We start from the raw sequence: 17,840 nt of genomic DNA, 5'->3' as shown, positions 1-17,840 counted from the left end.
ATGCCCATCAATTGCTTGCATACCTACTTCATCTTTTTTTTTTTCTAGTGACATTTATCTTTTCCAGTTGAGCTGATGGTTTCCATCGTGGCATTGTGTCAGGCGTTCAATTAAAATTCACCTAGATCATATTCCATCATTTTTCCCTTGCCTAGACATCAGTTATTTCATCAAAGAACTACCAGCTTAGTCTAGCGCGAGCTACTTGTGGTAAAAATTAATTTAATTATATTCCAGGTTTCATTTACCTCTCTCTTGTCTGTAATTACATTCTCCTTCAGAATTTGTTCTAAAGCCCTGAATGTTATTAAGGTCAAACTAACAGTTCTGTAAGATTACTTCGTCTTCTGTTCTCAAATAAAAAATATTTTATTTCCTATTCTCTAGTCATACGGTTCCACACCCAGTTTGACAGATCTATTTGAAATACTTGCTTACGGATGTGTAATTTTAGATGTGCTCTCAGCATTCTGGGATAAAGATTAGTCATTTCCCCTGACAGCAGCATATTAAATTCTTTAATTCTTGGCTTTAAATGTGGTATTTTCCCTATCCTCATTCCCATTATCCATCCTCTTTTACCCTTGTGTTCAATACTGCTGTAAATTAAGTAATTCATTTTGGGGACGTAATTTAGACTATCTAATCTCTGTTCCATCCGCACACTGCAACAGTTCTGATACTCCTTTCCTTGCTCTCTATTTTGATATACACATATCTCAAGACGTTTTTGCTACTTGTTTTAACGTATTTTGCAAATTCTCAGCATTTCATATCTAAGATACAATGTTCTATATGATCTAACTTTCTTTCTACTCCTTACAGGCTCTCTTCCCAGAACCCATAACTCGTTCTGAGATGATTATTAATCTAATTGGGCCTAGAGACCCTCCTTGTAAATTTTGCCTGTTTGGGATGTAACTTCTAGGTAATTTTTACATCTCTGATTCAAACAAGCAAAGCTTTCCCCCCCTTCTTCCATTTTAAGTCATAGAATCGTAGAATGGTTTGGGTTGGAAGGGACCTTAAAGATCATCTAGTTCCAGGCCCCCGGCCATGGGCAGGGACACCTCCCACCAGGCTCCATTTAAGGCTCTTGAGTATAGCTGACCTTATTAACTAATTTTGTGCTTCTTAAGTATAGCTGACCTTATTAAACTAATTTTGTGCTTCTTAAGTATAGCTGACCTTATTAAAACTAATTTTGTGCTTCTTAAGTATAACTGACCTTATTAAACTAATTTTGTGATTCCTGCCCTTCTGAAATAAAACCTTCTTCTTTTACCTCAACTTTTACTTTACTTTTAACTTCAGTAAATTCACTTTTCAATAGCTAGCTCTTCCGGAGTATATTTGTGACTTAGCAGTCAGGTCTACTGCGTGGTGCCTCTTCAGTTTAGCTGTGGTTTGATCAACCCACCAGGCGTCAGAGGGAAAGAACGCCACATCCCATCGCGCCCCAAAATGGGCTCTGCCTGCACCTCAGGTGCGTTCCCCTTTGGTGACCCCTAACTGCCCGTTGATGATTTGTGCTTTTATCCTGGTATCCTCCTGTGCCCATATTCTCCAGGTCTCTGCTATTGCTCCCCCAGGGGACCCATTGCCAGCTTGCGGTGTTCAGGTGGGGCATTCGTAGACTCGCAGAGGGCTCCCTGCATGCCAGGAAATCCCAGAGACGTTTGCAAGCGACGCCAGAGCTGTCTCAGCACAGGAGACCTGCCCCAACAGCGCTGGATTCCCCACGCACAAACAGACCATCCACACAGCAAGTTTGCCATAGCCGTGGATATTAGGGAAACAGCTCACACACTGCGCAGCTGATTTGTGCTCACGCAGCTGCCATTTGCCTGGGATTACTATATATCCAAAAACCTCAGGCTCGTGGCCAAGGCCCTCACAAGAGGGACACATCTGGGGAAAATCTGACATATTTTACGTCCAGGCATGTGGGTTGGGGATCTGAGGCAGTCTCATGAAATACCAAAAGCTTGGATAGAGAATGCATCTGATCTAAATTCTGTACTTAAAAAAAAAAAAAAGGGGGGAAAAAAACCCCAACCCTCCTCCTATTGCAAATACAGGGTTACGTCTGGAAAACATAAACCCAACAGAGAACTGTGGGAATAGCGCAAAGACCTTTAGAGGAAGGAAACTGTGATACTACCAGAGCACCCTGCCAAAGCGCATGCCTGACAACCGCGAGACATTTAGCAGACCTGCCAGGAGATGATGTTGGTGGAGTCAAAACTGAGGAACAAGTGTGCTACCATGCTGGGAACTTCAAACTCCTCCTCGTATCTCCTGTCACCTTTTCCAAACCAAGCCCAGCCTGGCAAAGCACTGATTAAACACGACTTTATCAACGGAGGTCACAACTCCCCTACCTTTTGAAGTATCACTTTTTTTGGGAGCAGAATACCACTAGACTCCTCAGCAAAAGAACACATTAGCTTAGAAAGGAGGGAACTGAGTTTCCTCTCGATCTTGGCGATCTTCACAGTCACCTTTTCTTCTCCTAATGTGCAGCTGAAAAAGCCTGCCGAGGCAGCTTTTGTTTTAAGCTTCCCCAGTTGAAAAGATAATTTTCAAGTATGCTTGGGTCTCTCAGATCTGACTACAGGCCATTACATGGGCAAGCTGACATGTTTCTAGCATTTCTTTCGGCACTATTTTCCTACAAAAGTATTCAAAAGGAGCGTACCTTTTCCTTATCACTTGAAATTCCGAGCATCCTGGCAATGGATCAGCCCAATCTGCTTTCACAGCCTCCCTGACATCTTGGCAGCCACTGCTGAAAATCCACCCTGTAGTTAAGGCCTTGTCTCCTGCTGCTAATTAGAGACTGGCATTTCATAAGGACAAAACATTCATTGCCCACTACTGAGTAATCCCTCAAATATTTATGTTCTGCTACTATTCCTAACAGAACCATCTATAACTGCAGCTCTCCTCACCTCTCCTTTCCCATGATCCCAATAAACTGTAGGGAATTGCCGTACAAATGTACAAGAGCCACTTGACTGAAAGAGCAAGAAAGATTTAATCCCGGTGTCGATTCAAAGACTTAAGACGACCAGTACTATACAGACCTAAGGAAAAAAAAAGGCTTGCAATTAACTTCAGAAGTTTCCAAAATTACCGATTTACATTTTAATGCATAGAGAAGCTGGTATCTGATATAACAAAGGTGAAATAAAAAGTGTAACTGTATTAGGGCAGGCTGTAAGATCACCTAGGCCAGTATCCTGTCTCCAACAATGTCAAGTGCAGATACACAGGCAAAGAATGCACTAGGGAACTGCAGAACACGCGTGACTGCTTATGCTTCCCCAGCCACCAGCACATGTGTTTGCACCAATTTAGTGTGTTTAACAAAGTCTTAATTAGGAGACTCTGGCTCATAGGTTTTTAATTGAAAAATGTTACTTCATTAACATCGGAGCTGTTCAGATAACTTGAATGGTTTCACCCTCGGATATTTTTCATGCTTAGACACTATTGTACCTGCTGCTTGCCCTATGTATGAGTTCACACAAGATGAATTTATTAACGATAACTTCAAGAAAGCCATCATAAAGACAGGTTTCTTAGGATGGGTCTAAACTGTAACTGCTCACAAATACATTAAAGAAGGTAGAGCATATTGCAAAGGAAGAGTCAAAAATCCCTATGGGAAGAGTATTACCCAAGAAGCGGCAAAGCATTTAACAAGTAAGTAGATGTTCCCATAAGATATCTACCTCATCATCAAGAACAAAATGTTAATTAAACTGCTTGAGGGTAGGCAAGAAAGGAAGAAAAGTCTTTTCAACTAAGGGAAACACACAAATCACTAGCATGTTTTGAAATATCTGTCAGAAGTTACTGACTTAAGGAGGAAAATGTATTAGGTCCCCACTCATTTTCTAGCTGATGAAGGAGGCACATTTTCAACTTGGTTACTCTGGCTCCAAGAAGTATTAATGGAATGACTGGCAAAATTCAGGACACGGCAATTACAGAAAAGTTTAAGCTATTTAAAGCACCAACAGGAAAGTCTCCTGCTATGTAACTAGCCTTTCTGAAATAAACTGGCACTACCAGGGACAGGCAAATCAAGAATGAACTCCCGTCCCACCCTCTGCCATCAACTCTGTTGGTAGTCATAATTAAAACTTTTCTACCTTCTTTGACTGTGATCATCAATTCAGTGTTCAGGAGTGCTCTAGGAAGATGCATTTTACGAGAGGCTCAAGGAGTCTGTGCATTCCCATTTTTCCTTCCTGTGTACACAACTTATTTCCTTTACTATATTAAGAATGAATTATTTTATTTGTGAAAAATAAAAATCTATGGACACTTTTAAAATAAAAGTCTTGTGTAGCTCCTCAAGGTACTGCTGTCATGTCTGTACTTTTTATTTGAAATTGACCCTTTTCAATTTCACAAACACAAACTTACTGTTTGGGTGATAATCATGCATAATGTCAATAATGGTTGGCTACTAAGGTTTTTTCCACTTGGCTGGCTTTCTCCAAAAAAAACAAATTTACCCATTTTCTAAACATTTTAACGTTTGGGTTTTTTTTTAATTTTTACTTCTGAGTAACACTGAAACACTTTGCTTAAGAATACCTTTGTTTTGAACAAAGGCTGTTAATATAAAATTAAACTTGAAATAGAGCCATTTTGACCAAAGCTTGTTTTTACGTTATTGAGTAATCTTAAATTCCCCAGGATTCTCTATTATGAAGATTTCATGTTTGCTGGAAAATGCCGAGTTGCAAGACTTTGCCCAGATACACATGTACATTTATGAACTGCCTCATACGGGGAAAGAGGAGCCGTAAGGAAGCAGCTTTCCTCTGTATCTGTAAAGAAGTGAAAGGAAGCCAACTGATCAATACGTAACAAGTTTAGCCTATTGATGCAGAAGTTCAGTATAAAACTCCAATTTAAATTTGCCAACCCAACGTAAGGGCGTCCAGTCCTTCACATTATGTGACGTGTTAAGAGGTTGAAAGACCAGCCTTTGCTGGCACCAGTTACTAGCATCCATCTTTATATTTACACATCAGGAAAGCTGCTTTCTTCTCTGTGGCCTGGTTTTCAGACACAGCAGCAGCTGGTTTCACAGTTATTTGCCAGATAAAGACGCCGCGCTGCAGGTAAAAAGCCTTAGGTTAATTTCCAAGTCCTGGAGAACACTACCTTAGAAGCCTACCTCTGGCCACCACAGGCCTGAACGCTCCCACTTCATCCTTACATTTTAGCGGCATTGGTATTGGACGAGCAGCACAGAGAAAGGAAGCAGACCCCCATTCTGTGTTCAGGTAGGAATCAAAGAGAACTTTCCTACGGAATGAGTCACGGAATGAAAGAGGCAAAGCACAGTCACCTGAGTCAGCCCAAATAATTCTGCTGCCGTTTTTCAGTAGGGCCGCAGTTAAGTACAGGTACCCACCTGTTGAAGGAAACAACAGCAACCTCTTTTTCCTCCTCAAAACTCAAGTCTCTGCTTCAAGATAAAGAAGCCAAGTAGTTTGAAGTACACAGGACAGAGCATTTTTAAAAATTACAAAGAATGAAAACTTCAGTCAAACAGTTAATTTTGTGCAGTCGCAAGCCATTTAAGTATGTCCTTAACATTTTAAGATCAGTGGTTCTTCCAGGTAAGAGTCAGGATAGCACTGATCCATTAGCCCTTAAAAGGGCTCTTTTTCACCGTAAAAGAACAGCGTGGGGTATTTCAGAAAAAAAAAAAAAAAAAAAAAAGGAAGCTATATGATCTGAGCAAACCTTTGTGGAGTAATATTACCGAAGATTTTTCCCTCAAAAGAAAAACAGATGAAATGGAGTTCTATTCAGGAGCCTTTAATTTTTTTAAAATTCTTTTTTTAAACAGGCTTAAAATATGCAAAAAAAAGAAAAAGTGTATGGATATCATAAATAACATAAATCAAGTAAGCTTACACATTAACACTACAAACACCCCAGTGGGGAAAGAATGCAGTAAGAGCAGCAACTATAAGCAATCATCAGGCAATCAACCCGCCTAATTGTAGGCAAAAATACTCATCCATCAAGTGTACGACTGCAATTGACAACAGGATTCTAGTTGGGTACAGCTCACCCTATCGATAAGGTTCCTTTACAGAAGAGAGACCATTATTTCAACTATGTGCACATGAGGTTCCTCATCCTGCTTACAGTTAAAAATAAATACTTTATGTTTGTGTACAGTGCTCTTCAAGAGAGGTCTCAACAACACTAACAATTTCTTACAAAACACTCCTGCGAGGTAGGTTTATCATCATCCCCATTTTACAAATGGAAAAGAGATTTGCCCAGCGTCCCACAGCTATTTAGTATCAGAGCCAGGAACGCATCCCCTGACTCTGTACCAAATCTTTTCCACTAGGCAAGGCTCCTTTTTAGGTTATACTATTGCATTCAAAAAAGTTATTTTAAAACAACATATATGTTTAAGATTACAATATAGCATTTTGTAATAAAACAAGAATACAGTATAGCTCATCTTTGAGGTACTGTTCCTCTCCCCTCCTCAACTCTTTTACCTGGATATAACCAAAATAATTATGGGATAATGAAAAGAAGTTTTTAAAAATATGCACTCTAGGAGCAGATATGCAAGTGACTGGAAATATTACGTTTGTGTTCATAAAGAACATTTGTGTTATTTCTTTAGCGCCAACTTTTATCTGGCACTAGGCCCATGCAAATTGTGTTAAGACAGTAAGTGGTTGCATGTCTTCAGTTTTGCAGTTCAGTGTCAATAACTCCAGTCAATCTCAGTAATTACTACAGATACCCTTCCCAAGCTTAGTATAATGATCATCTAAACCCACTTCCCCTATAAAGACTCTTAAAAGACTTTTGGAGCTACACATTCAGCTCCCACATCCACTAAGTGAGAGTCTTGATTAAGACAAACACATGTGATTTCAGGTTTTAACAAATTTCCATTTTCAAGTTTTATAATGAAGTGACTAACTCCTGTATTGGGACTGACAGAAGACAGCTGAGACTTTGTTAAATTTGTTGGTAAAGTACAGTTCAGATCTGAAACAAAATAACCAATCCAGTTCCTCATGTAGGCTCCATGACTCACCACTAATATATTGGCATCTAATATTTTAGAAGCTCCACCGTTATCAGAGCTAAGTTCTGCTTCACTGCAGTGGTTTGTCCAAGGGAAAACGAACTGTTCTGCAGATGTTCCTGAGCTTCTGCTTGCTGCACCGTGCATGTCTTGTCCTTTCTGTTCCAATTCAACAGCTAGCTGACACAGAAATTCAAAAAAATCCTTTGCACGTTCTCTTACCTAAAGAGAAAGGTCAGAAGAGTACATTGTGAAGAATGCATGAGCCTTTGGCTTTCAGAAATCTGAGATATTAACTACTTCAGTTAAGAGACGAACATTTATCCACAGATAAGTCTCAGAAATCAACGGTTAAGCTACCAAGTGCTGCACTAACTCCTCTGCCCTCCAAAGCCAAGGTTGAGAATAACTGCCATCATTCTTCTGCAAAACAGAGCTTCACGAGGAGTCAATCTCTGAATCGGTATTTTAGTTCTAAAGAGATTCCCTACTTGACAGCCGCTGCAATCAGGTCAAGTAGTGTTTTTAGCTTGGAAAGTAACTATCTTTGGCTGGACTAAGCTCTCAATAGGACGTTCCTAAGTATGCAGTAGCTGCATCTGCACTGATGAAACAGCCTAGAAACTAAAGCACAAATAAATAAATACCATACTTCATCCAGTGTTTCTCCTCCAGAAGGCGTGAATGACGGACACTGCTCTCCAGCAGCCTTTGCCATAGCCTTGAGGTCAGTCAAAGGCCTTCCTTCTGCAACGCCGTATTTCTATAAGAGGCAAGTTAAAAAGAGTGGGTTTAGCAAGATATATCAAGTCTCCAGTACCGCTTCCAATGCAAACATCTCTTAACAGCTTTGTTTTCTTGGATTCTCAAGCGTAACGTGCAGCCTTAACTACCTTTTGCTTTTTATCCCAATACTGGGGGAGGAGATATCTTGATATCTGCCATTTAAGTTAAAAGCATGTGTGTGTGTATATATATATATACACACACACATATATATATATATGCTGGGTAGAGAAATAAATTAAGAGCAGCACCTCATTTAAAGTATTAACATTCAAAATGTTACCTTCAGCCTGATATTTGCCTTGAGATTTTTTTCTACATTATGACACTCATTATCAGCATACAAAATTCAAGTGTCTTTGTAACCGGGGTTACATTGCAAACACCTCTGTATGCAGCTCTTCACACAAGGATAAACTACATTTATTTTTCACTTGCAGAAAGACTACAGGGAATTATCTTTCACAAGTGAGAAACAAGTACTTTCTCTACAGAACTCCGAAATCTCCACAACAGAGGAGTCCATTTTAAATATCAGAATTTATGAAAAAGACAAAAAAATAGTCCACCTGTTAAAAATAAACTATAAGGCCTCCCCCTATTTCTTCAGGACATACATTACTGTTGTGGAAAGTGTTTTCAGAAAACAAAGAAAGCAAAAAAGATCTCGAAAACATATGCTAATAGACGCAGAGAACATGCAATTACCTATCTTCAATTACATGCTTATTCCTGAGACCTGGGCAAGGCCCACCGAGAAACAGTAGTAAGAACTCATATATACCAGCTAGTTATTCTGGATCACTAGAAGTTCCATTACAAAACATAATATTTATCATCTGTAATGTATCTTACAAGGTAGGTATACTTGGATGTGCATTACCATTTTTGACCTTGAAGATCTAACAACAACCTAAGAACTCTAATAACGGTAAAACAGATTAATACTTCTCCCTCTGAAGACTAATACTCCACTACCACTAACAGATGAAAAATATATTCAAGCGGAAAGCTTTGGTCTTCCCTTGGCACGTCCAAAGACAGTGAAAATGCTGCAGTTACCATGAGCACTTTGAGAAAGTAAGAGCTAATGCTATACTGTCAAAACACTCAGTTACACACATTGCAGAAATCCAGATGTTGATGACTAGGATACAGACACATACTCATTAGTAAGTTGTTTTTTTTACTTCTATGTCACTATCCACTTGCTGTGGATATGCAATTAGCTGCCATAATAATTAATTAACCAGTCTTCAGAATTTAAATGTACTGAAACACATTTATTTCAGCCTCTCAATCCCTTTCTCTAAAGCAAAAGATTGGCTATTTAGGAACAGTAAGAAAGACATGAAGAAATAAATGCTCTGAAGCTGCTGAAAATGAAATCCTAATCTTAAATATTTTTCTAGACTTCTCTCACAAAAGCAAGGCATGAGAGAATAAAACTTTCTTAACAGGGTCAATGACATATGTTCTTTTAAAGGACTCTGCTTCTTTTCATGTAATTCAAACTTAACTCCAGTTATCCAGAGTAGTGACTTACAACCTGTGGACTGCAGACACTGTACTGGCATTTCTATACATCCATACAAATGCCATGAAAGGGGAAAAAGATATAAGAGAGACTTGAGAGTATTCTTTCTAAAATTCTGTATCACGACCCATAACATTTTCAAAAACGTCAGGTAGTAAAGCAACTAAAGAAACTGGGAGACATTTAATTTGATGGTTTCAAGGGAAGAACTGGAATTTCTCACAGAAAAACGCAATCCAAACAGGAAATGCTACAATCATGTTCTGCTCCTTAAACACTTATTTGCCTGCTGGCAATATGCCATCCCATTTTTGGTTTTGTAGCATTTCCTTATTTAAAATTCAGCTGAGAGTCTCAGTGGTAGCATCTGAAGGTAGATTCATATTAGCAGAAACAGCCAGCATCCAAGTTTATTCTGATCAAGACATACTTAAGAACAGATAGGAGGTACAATTATACTTGTTGTCAGGCAGAGAGGCTAATCACGAAAGCAGATTGTTCCATCAGCAGCAAAAAGCCTTCCAGTAGTCTTCGTGCAAATGAAAAGGTATAAACAGCTAAAAAGCCAACATTGAGTGGTGCCATCAGGCTAGAGAAGGTAGGCAGAGGAAGTACCTTTAACACTTTACAGATGGGGTTAGAAAACAGAGATAAGCTTTTTATTACATTTAAGATAATTCCCTCCATGTGTAAATCTTAGCTCACTTAAATCATCAGAGCATCACGGTTACAGCACTAATCACTAAATTTTGGCTTTGCTTCACAATTCTGCAAACAATTTATAGTACCTGGTACGAAGAGTTCAGTTTTCAGTGATTAAAAATACATCAAATAGCGCTCTCCACTGTCAAATCTACCATTTAATAAGCCAAGATATCCATCAGCAGTAAGTTACATTTTCAAATTGTTCTGTGTTCAATATTAAAACAAACTCTTTCAGCACTTACTCTCTCTCGAAGTCTTGCATCACACTTGATTTCCAAACCTTTGCAAAACTTATTTTTTCCTAGAATTGTGGCAGCAGTCTAAAAAGTGAATATACAGTCACATCAATGAGCTGTTTTCTCATGGGATAGCTAGACCATCTTACAACACCACAGCCAGTGTGAATCACATTAGTAGCACCCAACTGCCCAAACAAAGAAGATAAAGTCTTTCAGCTGGTAGTGTCTATCAGAATTGGATATACGGCCTTTGCCAGGCCATAAAAGGCAGAAAAGCTGCAATCTTCTCAAAGTTCTTTCACAATTCAAATTTTAGAACAGTTGAAGACACTTAGCACCGATGAAAGGTGGGCAGCAAGTAGCAAAGCAGCAGCAGGATTTACCAGAATAAAAGTAACATCTTCTTGAGTATACCACCACTCCCAACGCAATCATGCCGATGTATTCTTTACATGTAGTACATGTGTCAGACTCACAAGCAGTACGTACCTAAAAACTGATCAGTTAATTCGACTATGAAAACATGGCATCTAACAAATGAAATTACTTTCTGGCAAGTAGCTACCTAATGCACCTCAGAAATCAAATATTCTTGAAGCAGTTAAGAGGCAGGAGGGTGTTTGCTTGCACCATACTGAAGTGTCAGCCTCGATGCTCTAAGGGAGAAATGCACTGGATGATACACGTGCAAGGCAGGGGGGAAATCTAGCTTATTGTATTCACCTGCCTTTTGATAGCACGGCCAAAAGACAGAGAAAACCCAAAGGGTTTCCTGCCCAGCTAGTACAATTCTCTTTGCACACACCCTTTTTTTCCTCTTATCCTGTTCAGGTTTGAATGTTCAGCTGTCAGCCACGGGCGGTAGCCAGGACCCACTGGAGTCCTGGTTCCAGTAACCAGTACACACCGTGACTACAGCTGAGGCAGGAGACACTGCATGGAAAACTAAACTTTACCACTAACAGTTTCTCTAAAATCCATTTTTTTCGTCTTTTGCAAGGGAACTTGTACATTCCTCTCATACTTGAGCTATGAAGTTGACAGTATAGTAAAGGATACTTCTTCATAAGATTTGCAGCTGCCAAAAAAGGGAGTTCCAAGCAAATGGAAACTGCAGCTTTACACCTTTGGAAAAGCTTCCACAAAGTCTGGATACCTTGTCAAACAAATGGCAAAACATACTTCCTTTATGCAAAGGACAAATGCAGGTCTGTCTTCTACATTACAAGTGTGCAAATGCTTCTCATGGAAAAGGCTGGCTCTCATATAAGGAAAAAAAATTACCAACCTCACTCTCAAGTGTCTGAGCGTTCAAAAACAATTCCCCTAAGGCGGGCAGGGAGCACAGTCAGTCTTATAAACATTATAAAGCACTATTGTTTTTAAAGGTAATCACTGCCATTCACACACTTAAAGGAAGTGACTTGTCAGGCAGTTACTATGCATTTAAAAAATATATAATTATTGCACTCCTCCCTCCCTCTCCAGTTTGTTTTCTGCTTAAGTATTGCTGCTAAAATAGTTTATGGAAATGTGCTGCAAGACTGATGAGCAATGTTGATGATTTATGCTTTAAGAGAAAAAGGGAATTTATGCCAGATTTTGTTGATCTGGTTTACAGCAAGGCTTCACAGACAACAGAACAAAAAGCAAGCAACCACCAGGGCTATCAAGAATCACTTAGTAGTTTCAATTACATGCAGTCTACATATCTCCTGAAATCAGAGCATCAGTAACAGAAGAGAAAATTAAGAACAGGGCTTTCACAGGAGACATGACCTTCCTAGAACAGCTGATCCATGCCCCTACTTTTAAAAGTTCCATTTCCCTAATTTTTTGAGTATTTTGTAATCTTGCACACAAAATCACATGTAAGTCTACTCAGTAATTAACATTTTTCCTCTTTAATTAACCTATTAAAATAGTGCATCAAGGTGAGAGGTATGATATTACGTTCCTGCCAAAATCCAGCCTCTCTGCACATTTAATGATTCTTCTACTGACTTCACAGCACAATTTGACCCTGCCTACATGACCTGCATTCCCAAAAAAAACACAGCATACTGCCACAATGTGTAAGAGAGTACAAGAACATCACAGCCAATTTGTTTTATTTCTTCAAAGAAAAATTGACCTCAGTCTGTGTTACCTCTAAGTCCCAATTACTCCTTTAACAAGAACCTATGGGCATATAAAATAATGGCAAAACCGTCAGAACAATACTGCATGACACCCTGCAAAGCAAGCTGGCCTTCACTGCTTTCTAACTGAGCTGTTTTCATTTAAATTTCCTTACTCACAGAGACCTTCTTGAATTCTACACAACTTAAACTGCAGTTCTAAGTCCATCAAAATAGCTTTTGGCTCTCCGCCACTGTATTATTTTTGCATCATCAATAGCAAATAAATGCCAAATTATAAAGCTAATATTCACATTCAGTTGCCTCAAGAAACACTTGCCTGCTTTGCTCGAAGAAGGTCACTTGAAAAGACGTGAGTAAACTTCACATTACTGAGAAATAAACCAGCAGCATCTGCTTGTCTGAAACCAGTTGCTGAGAGTGGCTCATCTACTCCTTGACCTACAAAATAAAAACCCATCAACATTAAGACATGCAAATTTTAGACCATTTAGCAGCTGAACAAACATGGCAGCAATAAAGAACCTGCTCAGTCATAAAAAAATTCTTCTCCTTCAGTAAAACCAACCCTTAGTAAACGGTACTGTTCTTACGATCTTCCCTAAACTCAGTCACACAGATTGTATGAAAAAAAGAGAGTACAGGCTAGGAAGACAGAAGGATCATTATCGATTATATTTATACCAATGTATACATATGACAAATTTAAACATAAAACAGAGGCCTACATTTTCTAAATGTGAGCAGTCATTCCAAATCACTTGTCCCTTTTCGAATGCTCACTGGTAGGCTTCCTGCAAGAGGAATCTCACAACTGAAACTCTATAAACATATTTATTGCTTGTAAATAAGAAAAAAGACAATACAACTAAGATACTGTTGTTGATACTAAAAAACATATATGGGAAAAACATGCATATTGGGAGAGTCGAGTCCTGACAAATATAAAATGCCTGCTCCTCCCCATTCCCTAATGTTGACAATGCTTTGAAGAAATGAGGCAACAAGAAGGGATTCTGTGTAATGTGGAAAGCAGCACACGCTCTTTGCCAAAGACACGGTTTCACAAGAATTTTACAGTTGATGTAAACACAATCTGTTGTGGTCTTTTCCTCTCCCCTACTCCACCTTGCACATTGACGCTAATGCTCGTGCAGCTGCATAGCGAGCACGTTGATGGAACAAACCTAGCTGAAAGGCAGCAACCCTTCCAAAAATTGTTTTCAGACAGAGTAGCCTGTGAAACTAACTGGCCACAGAGCTATAGGACAGCACTGGTGAACCAGCACTTTGGTAACCCAACTCAAATGAAATAGGTGTGCTCCTGTCACAGCTCCAACAGTCTGTAGGAGAACCAAGAACTGTGGCAGAGGGACAAACCTGTAACAAATTGCTATGTCCCCACCTGTATTGCCCATTTTACTTTTGTAGGAAGTCAAAGCAGAGAGCGTGCTATTCTTATCAGTCCCAGAACAAGGACAAAAACCAATTTTCACCAAGCAAATACACAATCATTATATGCTTCCAATAGCAAAAGACAGAAAAAATGTGCAGAACTTGAGTTCTAAGCACCTTGACTACAGTTCAGCCATGTGAGACTTCAGACCCCACCATACTCGTATAGGTCTTACACCTTTCCAAACACAAGGCAATATTCACTTTCTACACTGGAGAGGGGAGAGGAATGTACTACATGTCATTTGACACAGAGGGCAAGGAATTCCAAAGACATCATTGGTACTTTTAAGAACATAAAGTAGGGGAATATTCTTTATTCGCTTTATTATGAACACAAAGCCATGTTGCAAGAACTGTAAATTGCAATGTCAAAACAGAGGCAGGAAAATCTGGAAGCACAATTCTTCCTCACAGCACATAGCACTGTATACATTTTATTTATTCAGAGTACAACCCCACTAGGCTCCTTGTAGCGGTGAGCCTCATTTTCAGTTCTAGGTGTACAGGTTAGCAGTCACTAAAGGGAAGTCTGGTTTTGTATGTTTTGTCTAAAGGCTGCTTCCCTAGAAAGAGCTGGGATTAAACATTCAAGAATTTAAATAATCTTTACTTTTCATTCTTCCTTGCTCTACTGTACGCTTTTTTTGCAAGTGACAGATTACCTTCTTAAGGCAATAGCATCCTTTACAACATGACTTTTATTCATCCTTCTGCAGCTCCTTACCAACTGCATCGTACAAACATGCATGCAGCTGGTCCTTCACCTGAGCTGCAGCTCCCACTTCTCATCTGAGTCCCAGAAGCCCTTTTCCCAGGCTTCATACTACTGAGATTTAACACAGTGCTATAGGACACTCTGGCATCCTTAATAACAGGTGTTGCTATCGCTTTATCTGATTACAGGTAAATTTTTTCCCCTGTTCAGAAAAAGGAACTCTTCTAATACTCCTGTTGATACCAGAAATCCATCACTATTTGTTGATATTCTGTGGAGACTGACTTAGAATCTTCGTAGTTCTCTAAAGCTATCAAGGTAACATCTTGGCTTACAAATAAAGTCTCTTAAGGTTTACAATATTATTCAGTAATAATACCTAACATTCCGTTGAGCAGGGAAGAATAATTTCCCATCTCTAACAAACTAATAGGATAACTGATACTAACCTTGCAGTATCTTGTCTTTGTTGTATCTTGTTTCTCCACTGAAAGAGATTATAAACAAAAAAATTTCTTGACTCACAATAGTTTTAGTGAATGTTAAGAAACATTATTATATTAGATACCAACAGGAGACAGCAGAGTCTAAATATAAAAAATGAGATACAGTTCAGCACAGCCTCTTTTCAAAAAGATGTATTTGAAGACTTTATAATAAACCAAAACCAATTTCAATGAGTCAAACCCAATCATGCAGCCAATATTTATTAAGACAAACCTACACGGAATAAAAGGAAGGGAAGTAATTTCTTAAATTCATCGTAAATGCATTATAATTCATCTATTACAACAACGCCTCCATGCTGGAGACAGGGAAGACACAGGAAGACTCTGGAGTCCTCTTACGAAAAGCACATGCTAGCCAACTGGACCTATGTGCTTTAAAGGGAAGCCAGTTCAAGAGATTATCAAAGATATCAGCAGAGCAGGCTGCACACCTTGAAGTAACGCAGCACTAAAAAGGGAGAGCTGTAGAAAAGCTTACTAGAATGAACATCACCTTCTTCAGGAATTAAAATGTCCTATCTTGAAAACTATAACTGATGGTATTTCAAGAGAAGAGCAACTGAAACCATACGCAGATTTATTCAGGAGGGAAAATCTAACAACTAAACTTGACATGAACAAAGTTAAGTGTGGTGACTTTGTTGAGACTCTTCATCTGACTAAAACGTCCCGTGCTTAGACACTAAGGCCAAGTGCACTGGTTAGTTTTTATAGAGAGTGCTATCAACACTGCTGGGTGGACATCCTCAAGATGAGCCCCAAACAGGTAACTGAACACAGATGGTCAGGACGTTTAAGAGAAAACACTGTATTTTAGTACACTTTAAACTCTTTCCTGTAGAGGGTGCAACAATTTAATTCTCAAGTTCTACCCACTTCCTGACAGCTACTTCCAGCCTCTTGAGGAAAATGCAGCAGGCTGGATGAATCCCATCCTGCTGGTCATCAGTTGGAGGTGGGGGAAGAGCAGAATGTGCAAGTCGTGCTAAGGTAGCCCAGCACATGTAAGCACAGTCTAATGGATGAACTCCCATCCATTAGCTGGTGAATGAACCGGGATCTTCCTGAGTGCCTGCAAGAGTCCCACCTGAAGATTTCAAGTTCAATAAATTGTTTCAGGCTCATGCATTTTCTAGCTGATGTAAAAGTAAGGCTGCACCTAGAGCACCACGTCAGCAGATCCAGGTCTTTAAGGGAAGTCAAGAGTAACTCTTAACAGAAGGAAAATCAGGAAAAAAAAATAAGTCATTGCTCCAGTTGCACTGATTAGTATTAAACTGAATTATGCTAAAGAGGAAAAAAAAGTTTAGCTTTCATAAAAAATAAACAGCTACTGTCAATCAGAGGAAGCTGGATCTATGTAGTCTAGTTAACGACAAATCTTTGTCAACATCCACTGCAGCCTGGGAGAAAAACTCACCTTAGCAATTTTAACCAAGCCACAAACGCCAGTTCTTTAACATTACACAGTAGAAATGTTAGACCACCGATCTTAAACAAGCTTTTCGCCCCACCACAGAGCTTCTGCCAGCAGAAAGGTCTTACGACGGAAGAGTTCACAAACCGTGCTTGCTAATGCGGCGTATAACCCCGTACATCCACCAACACCCAACTATACCGATACGGCTTGACTTGACCGAACAGTCAACCACAACAGGCTCACCCGCCTTGCCAGGCCCGCCAACACCAGCGGCGGTAATCAGACAGCCTCCCCTCACACCGCCCCCCGCCCCGGGCCAGGAGCCCCCCTGCCCGCCTCCCTCCGGGGACAGCCCGCCATCACCCTCTACCATCCCGCGCCGGCTCCCTCACGGCGAACTGCCGCCCCCCCCGCCCCGCGCCAACCGCGCCTGACCCTGACTGACTGACAGGAGGCCGTTAGCCCTGAGGGAGCCGCGCGCACCTAACGGACCGCCCCACCGCGGGGGGGGGGGAATTCCGCTGACGTCACGGCCGGCCCGGCACTGGCCGCGGGCGGGGGGGAGAGGAAAGAGAGGGGAAGGCCCGGTACCGGCGGGGGCGCGGAGGGGGGGTAGCGCCACGGTACTCACTGCCGGACGACGGTCAGCCCGAAGCGAACCATGGCGCGGACGCACAAGGACGCACAAGTGCGCGCAAGGCCCAGCCCGGTCCGGTCCGGTCTGGCCTCACCCCGCCGCTGCCGGCGCCTCCTGCCCGCACTGCGGCGCCCGGCCGCCCCGCGCCCGCCTGTGACGTCACGGCCCCGCCCCGTCGCGGCGGAGGGAGGAGGAGGAGGAGGCGATGGAGGCGGCGGGGGATGGGACGGGTGGCGGCGGCAGCGCGTGTCCTCGGGGCCAGCCCTGGGGTCCGCCCCGGCCCGTTCCCGTCTCCCCCGCGGCTGCCGGGGAAGCGCCGTGCCAAAGGGGTCCCGGGGCCGTCGGGTGACAAAACTCCCGCTCGGGGGAGCGTCGCTGGGGTGGATTGGCGGGAAGTTCCCCTCAGCGCTAAAGGGTCCGGGGTGGTGTCACCCACCCCCCCCTCAAAAAAAAGTTGTTTGTTCAATGCAGCCGCAAAAACCCGCTTTCTGCAGGGAGTTTCTCAAAAACTTCGTTGCATCCCCTGCGAGGGCTCACTGGGATGCTGCGTCGGCGCTCGGGAGCAGGATGGCTTGCCCGCATTCGTCAAGG

The 17,840-nt window shown here is 41.2% G+C and overlaps 1 protein-coding gene across 2 annotated transcripts; it reads right to left on the bottom strand.

Moving 5' to 3' along the window:
* Positions 1–5,837: 5,837 nt before the first annotated feature.
* TIGAR (TP53 induced glycolysis regulatory phosphatase) lies at positions 5,838–17,395 on the bottom strand. Of its 2 annotated transcripts, XM_054186040.1 has the most exons (6): positions 17,244–17,395; positions 15,133–15,170; positions 12,830–12,951; positions 10,373–10,450; positions 7,755–7,865; positions 5,838–7,324 (listed from the first exon to the last, which is right to left on the bottom strand). In XM_054186040.1, exons 1-6 carry the CDS (start codon positions 17,273–17,275, stop codon positions 6,866–6,868), a joined length of 840 nt encoding a protein of 279 aa, XP_054042015.1. In that variant the 5' UTR covers positions 17,276–17,395; the 3' UTR covers positions 5,838–6,865. The 2 variants fall into 2 exon arrangements, with proteins under 2 accessions (XP_054042015.1, XP_054042024.1); XM_054186049.1 differs by lacking the exon at positions 10,373–10,450.
* Positions 17,396–17,840: the final 445 nt, after the last annotated feature.

This window comes from Rissa tridactyla, chromosome 1 (assembly GCF_028500815.1).
Source record: "Rissa tridactyla isolate bRisTri1 chromosome 1, bRisTri1.patW.cur.20221130, whole genome shotgun sequence".
Classification (NCBI taxonomy): Eukaryota; Metazoa; Chordata; class Aves; order Charadriiformes; family Laridae; genus Rissa; species Rissa tridactyla.
The sequence above is the reverse complement of the archived record's forward strand: the minus strand, read 5'-3'. Positions and strand labels throughout refer to the sequence as shown.